This window comes from Rutilus rutilus, assembly GCF_951802725.1.
Source record: "Rutilus rutilus genome assembly, chromosome: 19".
Lineage (NCBI taxonomy): Eukaryota > Metazoa > Chordata > Actinopteri > Cypriniformes > Leuciscidae > Rutilus > Rutilus rutilus.
In genome coordinates this window covers 19,075,615-19,099,733 of record NC_140232.1, presented here as the reverse complement: position 1 = coordinate 19,099,733, position 24,119 = coordinate 19,075,615, and the positions used below count along the sequence as shown (strand labels likewise).

General features: G+C 37.6%; 1 protein-coding gene across 2 annotated transcripts in view; it reads right to left on the bottom strand.

Annotated features, from left to right (window-relative positions):
• The window catches only part of aopep (aminopeptidase O (putative)), a 93,270-nt gene that overhangs the window by 22,558 nt on the left and 46,593 nt on the right, over window positions 1-24,119 (bottom strand). For both annotated transcript variants that reach the window (XM_084390387.1, XM_084390386.1), the window contains exons 12-13: window positions 20,794-20,856; window positions 20,144-20,227 (exon numbers count right to left, since the gene is read on the bottom strand). In XM_084390387.1, the coding sequence (XP_084246513.1) occupies window positions 20,144-20,227; window positions 20,794-20,856 (147 nt within the window). The remainder of the gene's footprint in view (window positions 1-20,143; window positions 20,228-20,793; window positions 20,857-24,119) is intronic.

The following is a 24,119-nucleotide window of genomic DNA, read 5'->3' as shown; positions in this document are numbered from 1 at the left end:
GACTCATTGGTGCTGAGATTATGTTTCTGTTTGTGGAAAGTGAAAGAACACACACACACACACACACAGACACACCCTGCCACCGTTATTTCTACACAAGCTACAGGAAAAACAATGCTTGCGTCTACAGGGATAGTTTTAAGAGAGAGTTCAGCCAAAAATGAACGTTCTGTCATTATTTACTCACCCCCATGTTGCTCTAAACCTGTATGGCTTTCTTTTGTGGAACACAAAAGGTGGATTTTTGCTGATTAATTGAAACTGGGGCTGTCAAGCTCTAAAATGACAAAAAGCACCATAAAGTATCATAAAAGAAGTTCATACAACCATATTTCAAGTCTTCTGAAACCATACGAATACTTCTATTGTGTCTATTGTCTGTGCCTTTGGGTCCTTTTTGAGGCTTGAAAGCTTCAGTCCCATTCATTGTAATTGTATGGAAAAGTGCAAGCAGCAAAATTCAAAATTTCTCCTTTTTTGTTTCACAGATTCGTAAAAGTTTATAACGACATGAGGGTGAGTAATTAATGACAGAATTTTCATTTATGGGTGAACTATTGCTTTAAGTGCCTTTGCAAACACCATAAAAAAAAAAAAAAAAGAAACAAAAGGAAAAGTACTTTATATGTATAGGTATTCCGTTCAAACAGGGACTGCAATATGGTAGTGTGTGTTATCCTGTGCAGAGGGAAATTCCCTTCAATTACACTAACAATGTTCTTACACAAAGTTTTATGTTCATTCAAACTGAGTGACAGTTTGGAGTAAAATCACATAGGAAACCAGTGACATGTTCCACAAACACAGGAAAAAGGCCAAATGTTCTTTCACCTTTTGTTCGCTGAATGTGCGTCTGTGTTTCAAACGTGTCTGGAATATGAATCTAACATGAAATGAATAAAAATAAGTCAGGTGCATTGTTCTCTTAAAAAATGAACCCATTAATTAATCAAACAAACATAAATGGGGAGCTGTAAAACAACATGGACATTGACTTTTTTATCTTCAACGTTTTAGGTAAAACCCTAGGAAAAATTATAATTTCAGATGCTGTAAAGATCACCTTTTTGTTTCAGTTTTAAAACACTTTATTTACCCACTTATAGCAGTTCTACACTGCCGGAGCTTGACATTTAGTTTTACTACCCAAAAACATTAGCAATTGGACAAAATGCTAGTGAAATAATTATGTTAATAGAAATGTAGACAATGATTTATTGACTCTCCTGTACTTGACATTTCACTTGTTGCATAGCAACTCTTTTAACAGCATAGAATGAGATTATTTACTTGTCTTTCCATCGCGTACACTAGGGTCCAAATGATTTCCTATGCCACCAAAACACATTTGATGTGTTTAATGTGTTTGATTCAGGATGCTTTGATGAATAGAAAGTTCAAAAGATCAGCATTTATTTAAAATAAAAAATCTTCTAAGTCTTTACTATCACTTTTGATCAATTTAACACACCCCTGATCATATAGATCATATGAATAATAGTATTAATTCCCCAAAAAGAAAGAAAGAATCTTACTGACCGCAAATATTTGAACGTAACTCATTATAACTACAAAAAACATGGGATTCGGAGTTCTAAATCTTTTTTTCCTCTTTTTTTTTTTGTTTGTAAAATTCAATCCAATTCTCACTATTAACTAGTTGCTTATTAGCATGCATATTGGCTGTTTATTAGTACTTATCAAGCACATATTTATACCATATTCTACATCCCTTAATCCTACCCAATACCTAAACCTAACAAATGCCTTACTAACTATTAATAAGCAGTTATTAGGAGTTTATTGAGGCAAAAGTCGTGCTCTAGTTAATAGTTAGTTAGTAGAGAGAATTGGCCCCTAATACATTTTTTTAAGTGTTGGTATAAGACTGTTATTTGTGAAAAGTGCTCTCTTCTCCCCCCTGTATCCTGCCATTGTTAATGCATTTCCAAGCATGCATTAACAAAGGAATATTACATTTGGAACCTGAAACTGTAAACGTTCAATTCGTATTCAACTGTGATGTACTGACTTCACTCCAACAAAATGTCACAGGCTTTGGCAGAACATCTGGAAACGAGATTTAAATGTATTTATAATTATTACTATCTCAAAGATTACTGTAAATGTGCGGCATATGAGTACTGAGAGGCTTCTTCACCAAGCTTAAAAAGTGTAAAACGAGGTTAAGAATGCTGAAGGACGTAAGTGAATTGATGAAGGACGAAGCAAAGCGTTCAGTACAAAAGTTAAATGGATGCAAAAAACCTGGAGACAGCCTAGTGAACTGATGTGAATTTCTCAAAGCGCTCGCAAAAGACTCACTTTCATCTGCCGCCACAATAAAGCAAAACCTTGGAAACGGAGATGTTCTGCCTCTGTGAAACCTCATGCGTTGGGTCCCCTCGAACCTTTGCCCTGTGGAGGGTCTTGTGTGTAAGAATGCACAACAATCACTCCCTGTTATTCTTGCACATGAGTCTGTGCCTAAGTGGCATTATTAAAATGCCAAGTGTGATTTCTGTGGCAGTTTTACTGCTTCTGGGCTTTTTATGCTGTCTGACCACAGCCTCATAAAAACACACTCCGGCATTGACAGACGGCATAACACCCGGCCTGGGGTACTTGGGTTACACTTGCTTTTTTCCCCCTGTGTCTTTCTCTCCCTTATTGTCTTTATCAGGACTTCTTTGTCCCACCGGTTAACTTTGCCTCGGGGTTCACTTCCAAAAGAGTTAAAGCCCCCTGCCTTTGAATGTGGCAGATCTCAGAGTATCTTTGCTGCAGCAGGACGATAAATGATGACACATGACGCATGTCGGTGAACACACATTAGCTCTGTAGTTCAGGTAATATAAGCCTCTGAGTTTTAGCAGCATTAGGGTGCACTCGTCACCACGGGGAAGGCAAGACTTTTGTGAATTATAGATCATATGAGGGCAGGTCTGCCCTTTATAAAAGCACACTGACTGTGATTGTGTCAACACACACAAAAAAAAAATTATGTATATATATATATTATTATTTTTTTGTCTTAATCAGGATTTTGTCTTGTTTTCCAGTATAAATATTGATTTACTTGGAAAGCAAATTTATATAATATGTTAAGGACCAGATTTACTAAACAGGACAAATTAGCATAAGAGCACAATTCCAAAAAAGCACCAATGGGAGTGGAAAGTTCTGTACGTGATTTACTGACGACTCGCAAATGAAAGAACACAGATGCAGCCGGATCATTTCCATAATGACCAACACAATCTACAGAGAGCAGCGCGAATTTGCATCAGGTTTAACACACTTTTTTGGGGCGTTAAATAATGGCGCAAATACCAGGAAATTGACGAGAGCAAACCTTAATAAATAAACTTGCATGATTCATTTAAATACTCTCCTTCCATAAATTCTGCGTCTGAATAGGAAACTCCTGCAAATTCATATGCAACAAAGTCAGCCGCAAAAATAACTGTCCACGGCTTTTTGTCTTTAGTAAATCCTGACAGTATAGCTTTTAACGCCAAAAGAGGGTTTGCGCTGCCGCAAGCTGTTAGTAATTCTGTAAAAAATCCAACTTACGGTTTGTATGACCAATTCAGTTTTTAAAGTTTATTCAACTATTTAACATGAAAAAAGCTGAGAAAAGTTGAGATTACTCAAACACGTAAGTTGAGAAAACTCAAAAATGTCCTGCAGCTGGTTGCCTTAAACTTTTAAGTTTTCTCAACTTTTTTTTTTTTACAGTGTAAGACCAGACTTATTTACATAATACATCTTGAATGAAGTCTATTTTCTAACCTAATTTATAACCTAAATGTGTGAGGTTTATGCTAAAATAAAAATAAAATAATAATAATATAAAAAATATATATATATATATATATATATATATTGCAAAACAATATAATATAGATACAATCTTTGTTTACAGTAGTCATTCATACTTTTCTACAAGTATCCAAATATATTTTGGGCACACAATATTTTTTTTATAATATAGTAGAGTATCTTCACTAGTCTTGTTTTTACAAAAATACTGATTGAGAAATTGATTTTGCAACAGTGATCTGCCTTTTTTATTGGAAAAGAAAAGACAAGGAAGTGGAAAAAAAAGACAAGGAATACGTGCAGGAATGGGGCCGAGATACTGCAGACTTTTTGAGCAACATTGTGTGAAGAGTGTGTTTGGTAATCACTACGTCACAGTTCTAACAGCATTAAAGGACGTTGGGTTAAAAAAAAAAAAAAAAATCAATAAACGCCCTTTTTAGAAATCCACCTGCCCTTGTTCAACAGGCAGCTGAAGGAGATACACTGACTCTGTGACTCAGATTCTGAGTCTGAGAGCTGATTCCTCATAAGACAGGAGAGTACGGACAGATCCATACCTGTGCATTATCAAGCAGACAGCACCAGACAGCAAGTCGACGAGACGTCACTAAGTGAAATAGATACAGTGTGTCCGTTTCGATCTCGACATGAGGGTTTATAGAGAGGAATCTGTCACGGAGATGGAAAAAGTATGCATAAAGATGGCCATGAATTTCCAAACCTTCTTTGTAATATGTCAAACTAAGTTTCCTTCAAAGCAACAAAATGTATTTATAGCAATCCAAGCTTTACCACTCCAAGTGCAACAGTGTTGTTCGAGCTTTTGTTATGTTATTGGATAGATACAGTAAAAAAGCCTCTTTGTAATATGTCAAACTAAGTTTCCTACAATGCAACATCACCTAAAGATAAAGTGTGTAATTTCTACACCAATAATAGCACCAAGCGGAAATTGCTTTCACATATCAACTGTATTGACCCTTCACATCTTTCACCAGCTTATAAAATCCCTCCTTTTGTGCCCCTTTACAGTACCACCTCCATCCCTATGGACCTATAGAGCTCAATGTATGTTGGCGCAGTGTAATCACGAGTCTTCCCTCCCTCTCGTGTCCAGCAGCTGAGAAAACAAACATGCCATAGATGTACAGCCTCTAGATACCATGCACTTGAAAGTCCTATTATGTTTGACTACAGCTGTCCTAACAAGAAAGGTTGTGTTGACCTTGCCCTTCGAATACAGATAATATCCAGAAGCTCTCGATAGGTATTGTGATACAGTTGTTTCTGGGATCTGTTAGTGATTCCGTCACCCAAAACAAAGCGTCCATAGTTGTGCATCCTCATCTACCGTCTTGTCTAGTTTGCAATTTTCCCTAAACTTTAACTTAGTTATCAACCACATATTAGCGCACACTAAACCCAAAGGCTTAATCAATGAAATCAATTAGCCTACGGTAAGGTTCGATTAGTTTAAATTAGTTAACCTTTTGGATAACATGAACTAACAATGAATAATACTTTTACTGCATCTTAAACTATGCTAATGTTATTTTTACATATACTAATATATTGTTAATATTATAATAAATGATAGTATTTCAATCAACTAAAACAATTAATAAACAATTAAAATAAAGCTGAAATAAAATAAAATATAAATATTAGATGAAACTTAAACTTCAGCTAATTGAAATAAGTTGAAGTACTAAAATTACTAAATCTAAAACTGATAAACTAATAAAATGACAAAAGCGCATAAGAAAATGACTAAAACCTAAACTAAAATTAAAATAAGAAATATAAAATAAAAGCTAATTCAAAATATTAATAAACACTACAACAGTATATAAATAATACTAAAATAACATTGATTACAAATGAATATGAATTCACAACAAACAATATAATTTTTATAACTCAACATTAATATAAAATAACCTATTAATAGATTAATAAATACCTTTAAAAAATTGTTGATAGCTAATAACTAATAACTAATGTGAATGACTTTAACTTCATTGCAATGAACCATACAATTTTAAATTGTGTAGTTGTTACCTTAAAGGTTATGTGTGTACTCTCATCCAGCCTGACACATCAACATTAGCTCAACCAATGATGTGACTTTGGGGCGGGGCTATCTGTTTGTCTGACCAATGGGAGACAGGGGGGGTGTTTAAACCTGGATACATGTTGAAACATGGCGCTATTTATAGCCAATTATTATTTTGTTGGTGTAACCTACTATAATAAAGTTGGTTTAGTCATCATAAATAATTGAGACTTGAATAAGACTATTTAATTTAGAAATTACCACATCAGGCTATCTGACATAAGATGTTTTACAGTGTGGGAGGGTGAAAGACAGAGAGAAATTAGGAAAACAGGGAAACGTCCTCAACCCACTCCGTAGCACAGCCACATAAAGGACATCTTTGACGACGAGAACAAAAGGTCTGCTTGTTGTGTGCTTAATATCTGCAAATTAGGTGACAAAAACAAACAGCTGTGGGTGAAACGCAGAGAAGAAAAGGGGGGTCAGTGCGAGGAAGGGGGCACGTGTTCAAAGCATAGAGAAACAGGCCTGTATCATCGCAGGTGCTCGGTGAACACACACACAGACACCACAGCGTCTACTATATGGTGACTGATTGGTAAACAACGAGAGACGGCGCAACAGGGAAGATCAAAGCAAAATATCTATTGTTAATAAAAGCACCTGTTGAAAGACACTTTGATGATACCTGTTTGAGAGGGCATCAAAGCATGAAGAAACCTTTGTGTTTGTCTACATCTCCTGACACCATAATCCAAACCAGAAGATGGCTTTGAAAAGCACTGCATGTTGTGGTCTAGACCGAAGGAATTTCAGGATTTGTCGTCCAGATGTCATCGCTGGGTTACCTCTGAGTGACCCCTAAATATGACTGCAAATGCCATTTGAGGATCCTGTTTTTTTTTTGTTTTTTTTTACCAGCTACCATCTCATAGGTCACCTGTTCCACAGACTCACTCCACATAAGCTCCTTGTTCATATTGAGTTACAATTTAATCAAAATGAGAAATCTGATTAGACTCCTCAGACTCCTGGAATATGCCATCATATAAGCTTGCCAAGGGCTTAAAAGCCATTTAGGGTGCTTATATCTGCATGTTTTGTGACCTATGTTTCTGTATGTACATAATAACGCATAAAAGGGAACATATGTTTCGTCATCTGTCTTTTAGCAGGAAATGTACTGTATAGGCTAAAAAAACAACAAGAGGAAGATGGAGAATATGAGCTTTACAGATAGACAACATCAATATAACTAAATATAAACCTACAGCTGGCATGCCATAATTGGTCATTTACCATTTTTATCAGATGATACAGTCAGTATTCATAGTGCACATACACAGGCAGACGTTTCCCCATGTCAACTGAATTTCCTCCATATGAGTCTGAGCGGATTTGTGAGACAGGGGAGAGGAAAACAAATCTCACAAATAAATGAAAATGTTAGTGAGATAGCATCGGTTTCTGCTAAAAGCCTGCTCGGGTTCATCTCCCCGTGTGCTGGCATAGTAACTGCCACCTGGCGAGACCCTGGCAGGAAGCGTTATGAAAATGAAATGTTAGCGTGTCTGCAGGGCAGGACAGAGGTCTGGTGACTGGCTGCCGATGCTGAAGCCAGCTTACAGCCCCCTGCTAACCTTCAGATTAGACCTCGGAGCTCACGGGGGTCCGCAGAGAGACTAAGCCCAGATATCTTTCTCAATATTCGACGTTCCTTTCACGCACCACTGGAGCTCTGGGCCCAAACAAAACATAAAAAATGGAGGAGGTGAGCAATGTCAGGGCGTAACTTATTTAAAGCATGCAGCAATGCTAATAACTAGTAGCATGATAGCAGTTCAGAAGTTTTAAAAACAGTAACAAGCTACTTTTTCCAACAAGTAGCTGTGTAGCGTAACAAAATGCTACAAAATCCCAATTCGCATTCTCATGCACTACTCTATGCCATAGTATAAATACTGCAATTAGTGCATTTACATTGAAAATTTCATCAAGAAGTGCTCTTCAAATACCCAGATGATGCACTAATTTAACTGAAAAAACAAGGTGAGGAATGTTGGACACTTCAAGCACTTAATGGTCACAGCTTTAATTATATAAAAGGTGGGGGAGGGGCTATGAGACTCCAATGCTGGATGGCACACTAGTCATCTAAAATTCACACACTAAATGGTAAAGTACATAGTGCATAGTTTAAGTGCATTATATATAGTACGTCATTTGAGACGTACTACTGTTTTTTTAATGTAGCTCTATGTAAAATGCTCTCTGTATATTAATATTGCCCATATGGTAATGTATGGTAAGGCATTACTGACATAACAGTACAACTTTCTGTAAAGCATGCTTTGAAATAATGCGTATTGTGAAAAGCGCTATAGAAATAAATTTGACTTGACTTTGAGAAAAAACATATAGTTGAGCCTATAATAAATTTAGCTCTAATAAACCATTCTCTCGCAGCTTGCTCCAGTACATCGCATTGGAAAGTTCTGTTTAGTTTGGGTTCAAGAAGAGCAACCAAGTTCAAGTCCCTGCACAGCAATGGATGAGCATTTTTATTGCTAAATGTTTTGTTAAATGCTGATATGTGTTACTATATTTTCAACTTTGATTGTTTTGTTGTATTTAGTGAGCTGAATCTTGTACAATTTAGGGGTTGAACGGCTTCAGATTTTTTTAAGTCGACATTTATGAGATTAAAAGTTAAGTCGACGTCAACTAGTCGCTGATGATGTCATTAATGAACAAATAAGCCTGAACCTCGAGCTGAGACTGAAACGCAGGTTTTCTTGTGCATAGCTATGGCATATGACACAGCGCTGCCCACAATGCTATTGCTCCTACATAACAGCTTGTTTACAGATAAAGTAGCATAGTAAAGATTACATTTATATGACTGCATTAGTGAGAGAGCGATTGTGTGTGAATTAATTCTACCTGGCAGAGTCTCTCTACTAATAGTGAAGCAGTGGATTTTAGTTACTAAGAAATATATGTTAGAACTTTTCAGTTTCTAAGCCATTTTATTGATAAATCGCAAAACAGTGTTGACAATACATTTTGGCGCTAGCTACTGAATGTTTCTGTGAGCGCGTGATGATGTGTGAGCTACTGTCTATACAGTATGAGTGTCCGTTACATCAGCAACAGCACGTTTACAACGGCAATTAACGTCCCTGTACAATAAGCCGGACTTCAAAGATTTCTTATCCTGTTGCGCCCTCTATAGGCCATGATCAGCAACTAGTCGACGTCAAGCTTAAAGCGTCATAGCAGAGCATTAAAGACGACTAGTCTGTGCAACCCCTAGTTCAAATCTTTACTTGACATGAAAGTATGTCGTACAGCTTAAACGTAAACAGACCATTTTTGTCAGTAAGTTATAGTACAACTACTTTTTACATTTTAGTGCGGCAGCCTTCGAAGAAGCTTTCATACGCATGAAAACTGATAACAGACGGACCGTTTCATGCAGCATCAGAGGACTGTGGCAATGGCCCTTTAAGAAGATTAAAGACTCCTGACAAGCAGCACGGGATGAGTCATCCTTACACATGGAGACTAATACGTGGCAGTGTCACAGCAGACGGCTGCAAACAGACCTGCTCTAAACATCTCCACCTGCTTTAACACTTTGATTCAGCTTTAGATTCAGCTCAGTATTGCATGCACAAATCAATCCGAGAAAAACAACCGGCCACAGATAGGCCACAATTGATCTTTAGACATTCTTTCCCAATTGGAAGTTTGTTTACCAAATAAACAAAATTAAAAGGTCAAGGTCACATGACTCATCAACAGTGACTCATATTCGCTTTTGGTGCGGCATAGTCAGAGATTTGACACTTACTAAAGGTCACTCTTGGAGCTTTTCTATGTTTCTCACACTTGGAAACTTCTTAAAACCAACAAAATCTCCTATTACACTGACGTGTCTGTCTTTGCATCACTTCTTATGAAACAAGAGGTCAAAAACACTACTTCTACTGTACATGCTGTAGATTCTTTTACCTTTCGATTTTCTGTTCTCAATCTAGGGTTTCAGGTTTATAATAGGCTGAAGGGATTAGGACAACGCAAAGGCATGTGAATGAACAGTAGCCAGTGGAGGGAATGCTTACTAGTACAAGAAACAACAAATGCCACCCCACCCACATACAACAAATTAATTTGGACGCAAATATATCCATGTGCGAACATATGGCCATCTTTTAATTTGAGTGTCATATTGCAGAGCAGACCTCCACAGAGAATGAAGCAAACACAACAGAAGGCTGTAGTGCGATGGTAAGTGCGTTTTAATGTGCTATTGTCATCCTCCCTTTGTGCCCTAGCAGCGCTGATTACAGCAAGCCTTCCAACACGAAGTCCACTGATTGTGCCAGTCAGGCGGGCATCTATTTCTGCCCGCTATTCCTGTCTGTACCATTACTACTCGCTCTCTGGCCCCTCTCAATTCAAGACCCAAATATAGTGCCATCAAATGGATCTGATAAGGGCTCATTTTCCTGTCCCACTGCCAGCAAGCAAGAAAAATCACTGAAACCATTTCACAATGGCATCAGTCCAATGGCATTTTGATTTTTTTGGGGGGGAATTCTGTTTATTTTAAATTTTCGGTACAAACCTTTGGTGGTGTGGGAATTCTGAGAAAAACAGATGTGTTTCTTTGCTGAACAGAGATTATGTACTTCAGATTTAAGACTATGAGGGGAAGTTAGCATTATAGGTATGAGAGAATTAATAACAGTGTTTTGTGCCTCCTCTAAAGGATGAAACATATTAGCAATATTTAACACAATATTTAGCAATTTCTATATACAATACCATTCAAAAGTTGTTGTTTTTTTCATGAAAGTAATAGGTTTATTCAGCAAGGATGCATTAAACTGATCAAAAGTGACTAAAGACTTTTACACTGACATCAAATGATCAAATTTCATATAATAATATCTCATCCTTCTTTTTAATCTTCTATTCATCAAAGAATGCCGGGAAAATGTACCATAGATTCCTGTTTTCAACATTGACAAAAAGTAAATATTTCTTGATTTCTGAAGGATCATGTGACACCGAAGACTGGAGTAATGATGCTGAAAATTCAGCTTTCCCATGCAGGAATAAATAAAACTTATATAAAAAAAGTTATTGTAAATTGTAATTATAATTCACAATATTACTGTTTTTAAATGAATAAATGCAGCCTTGGTGAGAATAAGAGACTTCTTTAAAAAAAACATTAATATAAAATTTGTAGTCTGCTAAAAATAAATAAGAAAAATAAATTGCAAAGTTTATATATATGTATGTATATATATATATATATATATATATATAAACACACACAGACAGACACACGCACACACACACACAACAGAATTGTGGCACAAAAAAATAACTTCATTGCAGGAAGAGTATATTTCCAGCAGCATTTATTTAATAAAAGCAACATTCTGTTATTAAATATGACAATATTGCTCCATAGCAATTTGCCAACTAGTTATTAAATCTAGTTTTCACTTGAATTTGACACTAGCAGTGTATCTACAGTATGTCATTAGGTTAAGGCCGCAGAGTCATTAATGAAGCAGATTTCTTTACCAAATTGAGTTTAATAGTTCAGAAGTAGACTAGTCCATTTGATTGTCTCTAAACTAACCTCTTGTCATAACCTTTCTGAAAAAAAGAACGAAAATGCAACCAGAAGAGTTACAGCATTCATAGCCTAAAGTCTAATTATGATTTTCTCCTTTGACGGAAGCACTTCGGCCCTAAAACAGCCCAAATTGATCTGTGCGCCTAACGACAAACAAAACCCCTTTAAAAGTGCAGTTATTGGATTCATATGTGTCTCCCTCGATAATCTCCACGCCTGTGAGCCCAACAGCATTAAGCCCCTGCATTAAAGAGTCTGCCGTGTATGCTGTGGGCTTTACAAGTCTGCTCTGTAGACCTTCAGAGAGTGGAAGTGTGGGAGGGGAGGGGGAACTCAATGAGGCTAATAGTACCATAGTGGTCCGTGAGACCCGCCGTCTCCCTCGCTCATTACCGAAAAGCTGCTTTGCCTCTACCAGACAGATGTTGGAGAGCGGCACTTACGACCAGCGAGAAACGAGATGAAGTGATGCCGAGTCACTTCACTACGTTTTTTTATTTGCGACCGTTGATTTCATTTCCCACCAAATGAGGCCCAAGGAACATGATGCAAAACATGCATGGAGTCGTTTAACACGGGGCTCGTTTGAGCACTATATGCTACCTCTCATTTAAGAAACCGAATTTATCCGCAAATTGGTATTTGTCATAAATCCAATTGGAGCTTGAATGTCACGGTTGTGGAAATAGTGAGGGGCGACCATATGTAATCAGTTAAAGCGATGTGTGTCTGTGTATTTCCTAACTGATGCCTTTTCCATGTGCGCTGGAAAGACAAACACAGATGGTATTTAATGACACTAGAGATGTTGCTAGCTATTTTTTCGGTGAGGAAACCACTCACGTTAAAAGCTTTGAGCCCTATTCCTCGGAGAAAACGTCAGCTTAGGCTTTCGATGGAAAAGTCAGACTGTTCGCTGATTAAAAACGTAATGATCTGAATCAAATGATACAATGATATTTGTCTCTCTTGCATTGAAGAAACTGTCGAAACAAACTTATTGTATGGTTGTAGCTGTAGCCGAACTCTCCACCTGACTCAAAAATCACAGAACAGGCCATAACTATCATCATCATCATCACCAAAGGCCATCATTGGGGCAAAATAGTTCATTCAATATGCTGAAAATGTTGCTCCACAAAAGGAAGATTTTTTTCTTTTCAAAACACACTGGAAGGAAAGCCATACAGATTTGAGTTATTGATAACAGAATTTAGATTTTTGGGTGAACTATCGCTTTAAGCGTATACTGAACACCACATTAAGACCCAGACGTCTCTAGACACATGTTAAAGTGCTTCTATGCTGGATGGAGGGAAAAAACGGAGAGACCGCAGAGTTCTGCTTTCATGCACCAGGAGTGGTAGAGCCTTTTATATACATACTGTTCATATAATGCTCTGGCTTTTAAAGACCCTGGGTCTACATTACAACCCTCTCCGTTGTTCTCTAGCGAGCGAGCGAGCCCAATTACCGTATCAAATAAAAGCCATCAACTATATGAGGTTTGCTGATTATGATGGGCTTGCATAGGAAGTTGGACGCAAGAGCTCTTTTGAGAACATGGCTTATTGCATCCTCATATAGTACAAAGCAGGCTGTGGAAATTATCAGCCATGCAATTCACAATAAAAATCTGTGCACAGGCTAACGCTAATACCCACGCATACCAGGCATACAGCCTCAATAACAGGAAAAATGAACGAGCACTGCCAGTACGGGCCTTTACGCCAATGGTTGTCACCAGGTAGATGTTGTAACTACACAATCTGCATGCAAAAAGCTCTTACTACATTGACGAACATTGTATTTTTTGCAAGCAATATATATAAATAACATTTCAATATTATTAGACACTTATCAATGTTAAGTTTTCTTTAAACAAGTTCAATTTAACACAAAAACCATGTATCAAACCAGGCCATGCACACTTCAAACACACCAGCACATGTGCAATGTTTAGGTTCTCATTACGCAAGTCAGTCATTCAGTTGGCAATACTGGTTACAGCTTTGAGCTGATCTGCATCTGACTTTGAAGTTTAAATACATTCAAACTTAAAATAACTTTTCTGGTCAAATGATTGCATGTTGTATAAACCCCTCTGATGTGAGGAATGTGAAGTATAGTGTGTGTGTGTGCGCGAGTGTAATAAAAAGCACATGACTTCATGGTTTATTCTCTCTAGCATTTGTTCCTCTCCACAGCCTCTGCCCTTCACTTGCTCCTCCGCAATTGGACATGGACCCTGGATCATTCCCACACATGCAGACAAGAGACACATGTGACATCTCTCTCTTTTGGACAGTACGTCCACACACACTCCAACATGACAGAAAAATCTCAGTATTTTTGTCAGGTTTTCCAGTAAAAATACACAAACATCCATATATAAGAAATTTAAATTTACTAGCGAAGCAAACACGTTTTCAATTTTTTTTCTTACTTCACTGGAAAACTTTTTTTTCTTGTATAAATCTAACAGAATGTACTGTTATTTACTAATACTATTTACACTTCAATCAATCAATCAAATATAAATTGAATTCAAGATATATTAGCTCTAATTTCATTTCTCCAAAAAAAATAAATAATAGTTTTATTGAAAAAGACAAATACTGATTAAGAAAATGTTTTTAGAGAATATTTATGGATTAAATGTATTTTTACACATTGGATAATTGTTTTCCCCCTTGTATTTAGCATAAAAAAATATATATATAAAAAAAATGTTTTATATATATATACAGGCTATATACAGTGCAATGCATAAGTGAATACACCCATGCTAAAGTTGACTAAAAAGAGGAATAAAAAAATCATATTTTGGAAATTGAACTTAATGCCTTAATTTAAAAAATTAGGAAAAATCCAACCTTTAAGGACACCAATTTTCTTTGTGAATGAATAAAGTATCGTAAATAAATAAATGTTCTTCCTTAAAATACATGGTGCATAAGTGAGTACACCCCTATGTTAAATTCCCATAGAGGCAGGCAGATTTAAAAAAGAGATTGGCATGGTTTTATTTCAGTTAGCCTAAAAGCTAGTTTGATTTGCATTGAGAGATGATCTTATGGAAAGTACCCCATGCCAATCTCTAGGTATGGTGAAGGCTATGTGATGATGTGGGGCTATTTTAATTCCAAAGGCCAAGGGAACTTTATCAGGATGCATAGTATCCTAAATTTTTTTTAAATCTGCCTGCCTCTATGGGAATTTAACATAGGGGTGTACTCACTTATGCACCATGTATTTTAAGGAAGAACATTTATTTATTTACGATACATTATTCATTCACAAAGAAAATTGGTGTCCTTAAAGGTTGGATTTTTCCTAATTTTTTAAATTAAGGCATTAAGTTCAATTTCCAAAATATGATTTTTTATTCCTCTTTTTAGTCAACTTTAGCATGGGTGTATTCACTTATGCATTGCACTGTATATATTTACCAATGCAACCAGATTTCTTTATTCAAGACATATCTTTAATAAATGTATCCTGTTTTAAGAAAATGTCAATTTATTCTTTAATAAAAAAAAATGACAGATTTATGATACATTTTCCCTCCTTTACAAATCTCATGTTATCAGAGAATATTTTTTGAATAAAATGTACTTTTACACAATGGATAATTGTTTGTTTCTGGTATTTGGCATAAAAAAAAAAAACAGTCAGTGAGATAATAAAAAACTAAATTTTATCCAAAACATTTCTTTAATACATTTCTAGATATTTTTTTTAACTGGAAAAAAATCTAAGAAAATTATTTTTGTTTGTTCTTTACAAACCCCATTCAAATATGTCATTTTAAATTTATCCTCAACAATTTGATTGTTTTCTTAATCTTGAAGCTTTACGGTGTATATGCGTTTGTCTATGCGTGTATGAGAGGCACTATCCTGTCAATATCCGTAGTAGCCCTTTTATATTCCTGCATTTTCCCTGACGTGCAGTTAGCTCATGTAAGGAATGAGTCAGAAGTAATGGAGGAGACCTCCCCACCTCTTCCCTTCACTTCTGGCAAAGGAGGGGCTGAGAGTGAAAAGGTCAGGCTTGTTTTGCTTTTGTTTATGAATATTTTCTGTTAGTTGTTTTTCATGGATATCGCCAAACTGAGCTTGTCTCTAATAACAGTGAGATTCCAGCCCTGGCAGTCGCACATAACCGCACATTTTTGGATTGAATTGTGCACTGACTGATGCCAAAATATTCACTAAATGCAGACATCCCCCTCTCTATCACACTCACACACACAGACATTAGGACCTATAGTCTGTCATTTTGTGCTCTCAGGTCTTTGGAGAGGATTTGGATTGAGGGGCCTTACTTCCTTTACTTCTTCCTCCAAATCCAAAAATCAGCTTTGGGTTCAGGATGCGGATCACGGAACAAAAACATCAGGAAAAGAATGAGTTTGAGACTCTAAGGAACAGAAGGAAACAGGTCACGGCAATCAAGAGCTCTGTTGGACATCTCAGTGCACGGTAGTAAAAAGGAAAATGGGTTTATGCTGTCAGAGGCCTGCGAAGATAAACTTGAGTGGCGTACATTACCGCAAAATATCGAACAGGCCACAGGAACATCCATTTGGCTATGCAGAGTAACGGTAATGTCAGCACACAACAGGAACTTGGATTAGGCTCAAAACCACACAGTCCCGCAAGTAACCGCTTTCATCTACATTCCAGCGAACGTTCAAAGGAGCACACGACTGTATAAAACGAATACCGAAAAAGGAATTGAAGAAATGACCGTGAAGAATAAAGATAAGGTGTTTGGTGTATCTGCATGTCACTATGGTTTCAGGCGCTGCGGTCTAAGTCTATGTTACTCATGAATGTGACCTTAATTTCAGCATTCCTTTCCTTGACACTGTATATGCAAGGAGAGATTTCACAACAGCTAAACCTTAGAGCATTGAGGAACATCATATAGTGCTACAGCTGTAAGATTACCTGTTCCTAAACCGCCACAGCTTAGTTCATACGATGGGGTGCTGTGGTTAAATGAGGGTGATGCAAACTGGAGTCTGGATCGAATTTCATTAACCTATCGCTTCCTCATATCTTTCTATCCTTTCTTTACTATCCCCTATTAATAGAAGTGTCAATAGGGCCAAAAAAATTACAATAAAACTGGACTGGTTTGGACCATGAATGGAGCACCTGTGCAACTTTTGAGAGACTTAATCACATGGTACCCGAGAGTAAAATAGATAAAACAAACATTTAAAATTATAATTGATTTTATAATTATAACAGTTTTTACTGTATTTTTGGTTAAATTAATGCAGCTTTGTGAGCATCAGACACACACACACACACACACACACACACACACACAAAAACATTTTCAAATCTTACACACCCCAAACTTGTGAATGGAAGTGTAATGATAAAATGTATAGCTTGAATGCTCTATAAATCACTTTGAGAATGCAAAATTTTCTTTTGGCAAATAAGTATTAAAATATACCACACACACCACTTTTAATAGCTTAAAAAAGAAAAGAACAAATAATAGAAAATAATCTAATATAATATGAAAAATATTTTCATAATATTTTCATTTAAACCCCCCAAAATGTGTAGAATTTTATAGTTTGTGTTTTTTTTAATTCAGCCAAGAGGTCAATGTGACATTTAGATCCTCTAATGGGCACACATTTTCTCATCACACGAGTTCGCAAATCAGAGTTCAGAACTTTGATAAGCAGTGAAAGCAATATTTCTTCACATTCGGGTAAGCTTGCGTTTTCAGTCATCCCCATTTGCATTTGTCAAAAGAGCAAGTCTAGTATGACCACAGCTTATGTAACTTGGCATAAAAGTTTCTGCCACTGAAATCAATCAAATAAGGTAGTAAAGTAGTGTAATCTAATAAAGTAGTGACTTTCAAACAAGGACACCTGTGGCTCAATGTCAATATTACACATTATATAAATGGTTAGCAGCTATGTGGGAGGCTAGATAATATATGAGAACGTATGGAGGCCGGTCCCTCAGTCTCTGTGATTAGGCGGCGCAGACAGGCTCTCTCATTAGCTTGGCGTTGGATGAAAATGGTGCAAAATGAAGCTCATTATCACAAAGCGTAACTAATATAGCACAGCAACTCCCCAAACACACACACACACACACACACACACACACACTCAAATGGGAGGCAATAAAAAAAACCCATTCTTTTCTGGGCCAAAACTTTCATTTCACATTAAAGTGACCCTGATCTCAGTCTGGGGTTAGCGGGGGGTGTCTGGACCTGAACAGTGCCAATTACCTATGATGTAATTACCTATGAGAGCGGAGCGTTTGCTGCACTGCCTGTAGGGCCCACATGCTCTCCTCTCGCCCCTCCGTCGCTTTAAGGGCCCGGCCTGAGCTTGATTTATGGGCGAGCCGAGGATGGGGCGCCTGCTTTTGAAGTCCATGAATGTGCAATATAAAATACACCTGGAAAGAGCCAGGGGCTCCCAGCGCCTTACACGAGCAGGGGTGGGGTGAGAGGAAGGGGGCATGAGGAGAGGAGGGGTCACCAGTGTTTCCTTTCAGGTTGGCTTTTATGGCACCACTTCAAACAATCGCTCGCGCTCTCTCTTTCTCTCTCTGTCCCCACCCTGGTCATTGTACAGAGCCAACTGGACTGTAATTGGTCTTTCTTCTCTTTCATGGGCCTGTCTCTCTCTCTATACACCCCTATCATTGTTCTCTGAAGTAACATGTAACAAATGTGTCAATTCACCAGGTGCCAGAAAGACTGAGCTTCTCTACTCGTTCAGAGAAGTGCGGTGTGGGGAGGTTTCACAGCTAACATCTGTAAAACATCTTCAAAAATATCACATATAAAAAACTATCAAACTTTGAGCTGGATGATGATGATGATGATGATGAGAAAATTGTATGTGCTAAATCAGTGAGGACATACTTCACTTGCTGTACAATAGTTTGACCATGTAAATTACATGGCGCATGAATATGGTAATCATTAGATACATTGTATGTAGTGGTGTCCAAAAAACCCCGGAAAATCTGGATTTTACCTAGAAAAAGTTTTAAAATTAGGATTTTAAAATAAAATGATGACATGAAAATGATGACAGAAAATATATAATATAATAGCATTGTATGTGTAATGTAATAAATTATGTAATAACTTGTCCTTTTTATATAAAAAATCCTAACAAAAATTATATTATAATTAAATTCTTAAAACGTATAATTTCATTTCAAGGTTTAGGATTTTGAATAACTTAAAACAAAGAAAAATTATTATATAAAATGAAGAATACTGTATAACATTATATTATTTATGTCATAACTTTTCTTTGTTTTAATTATTCAAAATCCTAATTCTAAAATGAAATTAAACTATATTATATCAAGTTTTCTATTATTTAAAATGATTTATTAATTTTGTTAATTAATTTTTTTTAAATAATAATAATAATAATAATAAGAGCAACATACTTTTAACAGTGGACTCAGACATTTGGATCCCACTATATATCAAAATACCACTGAATTACCATCTGACATCATCACTATTGCATGGTTATACTTTTACTAAGGGTTAACATCTTCATCAAGACAAATGGTAGCAGCTGTAAAACGTGACACATAAGAATGTCCTTTTTCACTAAGACAAAGTAATGTCTATAGTACTTCAGAATATTCTCTTATCTCCAGCCACTGAAACACACACACACATACATACACACCTACCACTGAAGTGACAAAAACAGGATCTTGGCGCAGACATTACATCAGTGCTGAAACTTGAAGATGACATAACCTTATCCCACTAGATAGCACACACAATAAACACACCCAGCACACACACATGCAAGAGTTTATGAAGCTAAATCTGCCGTCTGATTTGTGAACATACTTTAATAGAGGCCCGACCGCACTGTTTGGTGTGCGGCCAGTCGCCGTGCAGATTCCACATGTGCGCGAGTTTCAGCGAGACAAACTGTTTGACAATTTGGGTAAAGACTTGACTTGAATCTGTATACACGTACGCATAACTTCGAAGTTTCGATAAACACAGAGAGAAAAAGAGTACACAAAAACATCACGCTCATGCACACGCATAAACTCACACGCTCAATGAGCAACAGGTATCTTCCTTGGCGGGAGATCAGCCATTTTGAAGCTAAACCCCAAAGGAGTGACTCATTGCCATCACATGATACGGCATATAAAAAAAACACCGGCCACAAGCTATTTCAGGTCGTGCCTTGATTTCCCCCCCACCTATCTTCTGTTGTCGGGTGGCCAAGGGGCGGACACATAAGATGGGTGTATGTGTGAACCTTTCTCCAGCATTCAATGCCCTCCAGTGCGTCATCTGCGTACTAAAATCTGATAGCCCTGCTCCACAACAAAACTATGTGCAAACTTGAGCGAATCTTAAACGGGCAATCTGAGAAGAGCAGAAGCTGGAGGACATCATTAGGCATGATTAACCAAAACTATGGACGTTTCCTAATCCTGAATGACTGAACTGAATGGGAAATTATTAAGGAAAGATGCAGTGAAGACAAACGGGTGGGGTGAGATCTATTTAAAGCCTGCTTGGCAGGGTCTTACCTCTTTGAAGTTAACCTTGGGCCCTGATCTTTTCCGCTTGCTGCCCTTTCCACCAGAGCCACTGAAGTGAATCCATTTTGCAACCTGCGGAAGAGGCAGAGGAGGGCGGGAGAGAGAGATAGAGATAGAGTGAGAAGGTGAGAGAGACAAAGACATCGTAAAATACCTGCCGCGCCACATTTTCGCCTACTTCTCTGTAATGAAATAGTTGAATATGATGCACTCCGCACACACTAGCTCAATTCAACAGTTTCAACGCTGAAGGACGTCATTCAAACATCAGAAAAATAGATACAATGACTCAAAGTCACTCAATAAAGAGCATCAGGGTAAAATCCTTTACTTTTCAACACAAAATACACCTTCTAACACTGTGATTTCCTCTCTTAGCCACTGAGTGATGCTGCAGGTACGAGAAACAGCAGATACGATCCACAATTACACAATAAAGACGATTCGAACCACAAGCATTCTCAAATACTTTCTCAGAAAGTAACAGAAGATCCACAGTTATAAAAGTTAGCAAAAGCTCTTGAGTTAAGTAAATTAAGTGCTACAAGTCATACATGATGAACTATTAATCTTCAAGGGAAGTAAGATATAAACAGGTGTTCAATAGGAGCTTTAAGAGTTAAAAAAAAGTGCTTTACCTCTTCTCTGACTTCTTGCACCGCTGGAGTCAGCAACCATTCCGAGCAGGAGTCCCTCAGCCACTGAACAAGAGGAAGAGAGCAGCAGAATGTTGAGTGGAGAGAGAGAGAGAGAGAGAGAGAGAGAGAGAGAGAGAGAGAGAGAGAGAGAGAGAGAGAAAATCACTTGTTCCTTGATGGGAACTAACCACTCGACACGGCGAGCTCTGCGATCAGGAGCACGAGTATCAAACCGAGGACAAAATCCCCTTATTAAGTTGAAACGAGGAGTTCTCCTCTAAAGATCCGTGCTTGAGATCTTCCGCACGCTCGCTCTGCACTTAACCTTATTAAAGCTCGCACCGACGGCGCACTGAATACCTTCCCTCACTGAGAGAGGGAGGAAAGAGAAAGGAGGGGAGCGAGTGAGAAAAGGAGGAGGCAGAGAGATGAGGTGTGCGTGGGGGGGAGCAGACGGCAGTAAAAGGTCTGTGAGCGGAGCTTCATTGTAATCAACAGTGTTCACTCCCTGTGCAGTCAGAGGAGGGGCCGTATGTCTCTCTCTCTCTCTCTCTCTCTCTCGATCTCCGTCACACACGCAAGCACGCACACACACTTCTCTCGGGGCCACTGCTCTCAGGAGGACTGTCTCTTTAAAACTGATGAGCTGTGTGTGCGTAGAGGTGTGTAAACACAAAGGCAGGTATAGAAGGATTTCACAGACAGGCTGACACGGTCTCTCACAGGTAATAAGAAACATGTGGGAGATAAGAGGAGAAAAACAGATCCCTATCAATTACAAAAAAGTCAAGTGATGGTATAAGTTATTAGTACATTCATATACCATGGTATATCAAAGGTAGTTGAAGAAATATCACAGTACTTTTTTTGTTACCGCGTACATTTTTACATCTTCGGAAGAAAATGTGCAGTGTTGTGGGTGGTCGCCAAGGCGTTGCTATGTGACTGAGTGGTTGCTAGGGGGTTATTTACTCGCTCAGATTAAAAAGAGCTCATATCCTTCAAGTCTTGTTCAGACAGGCAGCAAAAAATCTGATTTATCTGATTACAATCTGACTTATAGCAAAGGGTTAAAACGAGGGTTATTTTAGGTTTAGCTTCATTTATTTTTCAGTTTGTCCAGTCAGATTATTTTTGCCGTTTGTCTTTACTCTGTGAAGTGTATATTATTGTTGTATTTTTATGCATAGTAATAAGTATGTTAAAAAATATCATTTTAGTTTATCAAGTTATATTACTTTATTTCAGTTAACAATAAAATCTTGCCACGATATTCAAAATAATACTATTGTAAATAATCATTGACTTATTAAATCTTTGAACTAAACAAGTTTGTTCAATCACAAAGTTTGAATGTCCCTGTTTCCGTTCATTTATTTTCAAGATCTGAAGTAAATTATACCTTATCCATTCCATTATGGCTATTTAAGTCATGCACAAAGAACTCAAATTAAACCATTTGAATATTATACAAAACATAATCAGTCGAAACCTGTGTTGAACATTGCATCCCGCAGTCACAGCTGGTTAGGACAAAAACTCTCATTAACATATAAAATGTTGTGTCACATCTGGTTAGGACACAGTCAACCTACAAAAAAGAAAAAAAGTCTGGTCCCTAAATATGGCTTGGGTTCCTATTTAAATGCAAGTCTATACATTTTTCTGCCCATTTTATTTTTCCAAAAATTTCATGTCTTAGAAAAAGTAGCACATCTCTCCTCAAGTATCTTTATGTGCGTGCATGACTTTATTAGCCACTTTAAGAGTTAAAGAGATGTATTTTTGCTACTCCAGGGAAGAGAGAAAGTCTGCGATATGTGTGCTTGTCTATGTATGTGTGTTTTTGTGACTTGTGTGCACTTTCGGGAAAGGAGAGTGGGCAGAGCAGAATTTGACTCTCGGGCTGCAAACTGCCATTGTTAACTTGGATACCACACATAGCAGTTTTACGGCCCAGATTGCCTGGTTCATTCCCGGCACAGCCAGGCCTTTGTGCGCCTGCAAGACACTGCAATCAGCCCCCTCTCACAGCCAAACTCGTAAAATACTCGCAAACTCCCATCTCACGCATGCTGACAGTATATACGATAAATGTAGTATTTCTGTATTCGTACGTCTGTATGAACTCCAAAAACCGGCCTGCTCAAAACTAAATTGGTGTTGAACAGTTAACAGTGGGATGCTGCCCTTGTGTTGGCGGCACAACAGCGACAGCTGCTTTTTACGATGACAGACGTGCTAACTGCTCCCACAGCTCTCTGTCTGAACTTGAGATGGATTTTTTTATACTGTATTATCTGTCAAATGATCTGATCCTTCTTACTTTCTTAATACATATTCCTGGTTTTAACGTGCTTTATATAATTCATTGGTGAACAAACCAATCGTTCATCAAAAACGTTCTTTTAGGTTACGCACATGCTATAAGTCTGAAGGTCGTCGCCCCCCTGCGCACAATTAAACAGCTTATTGTTTTCGTTCGTGTTTATGCACACTTTACACAACTAAAAGCAGATTACACATGTCAATTATAAGATCTTCTACCTCACCGACTGTAATTATGATCCCAAATCGCTCATTTTGAGTAAAATTTCGTACACAAGTGTTGATTCTTGACAGCATGTCTACAAATAACACGAAGGCACGGCTGGATGGATAGCACTTGAGGAGACATGGGATTTCATTAGCTGTGGTTTAATGCAACTCACTCGCTAGTGAGTTTGTTAATACTCATAGACACGATTTTACCTCAAACAGATCTTTGTCTTTTTTATTAAAAAGAGGAAGCTGCCCACCACAAGACTGTGTGCTCTAGTAGTATGCATGCTCACTCAAACAGTAAGAAGTGGACAAAAAAGTACACGCTCAAACTCATCCCTCAAACACACACACAATTCCTCTTTCAAGCCTAAAATAACTGGAAATGAACTTGCATCTGCTCACTAAAGTGGCAGTGAGCTTGACATTGGAGTGAATGCCACCTACTGTATGCTGCGTCCCAAATCCTAGTGAGCTGCTTAGAGCCATGTACATTAAGGCAATTGTAGCAACGCACAGATTGCTACAAAAGGTAGGAAACTTATACAGTCTCTTAAAGTGACAGCAAAATAGTTTACTCACCCTCATGTCATTCCAAACATGTATGACTTTCATTCTTCTGTAGAACACAAATGAAGATACTTTGAAAAAAGTTCTTATTCAATGAAAGTCAATGGGGTCCAATGCCGTTTTGAAGTCATACAGGTTTGGAACAACATGAGTGCACTACCCCACTAAGATACCTTGTTTTTGCGAAATCCTAAAGCAGAATTGCATGTATCCTT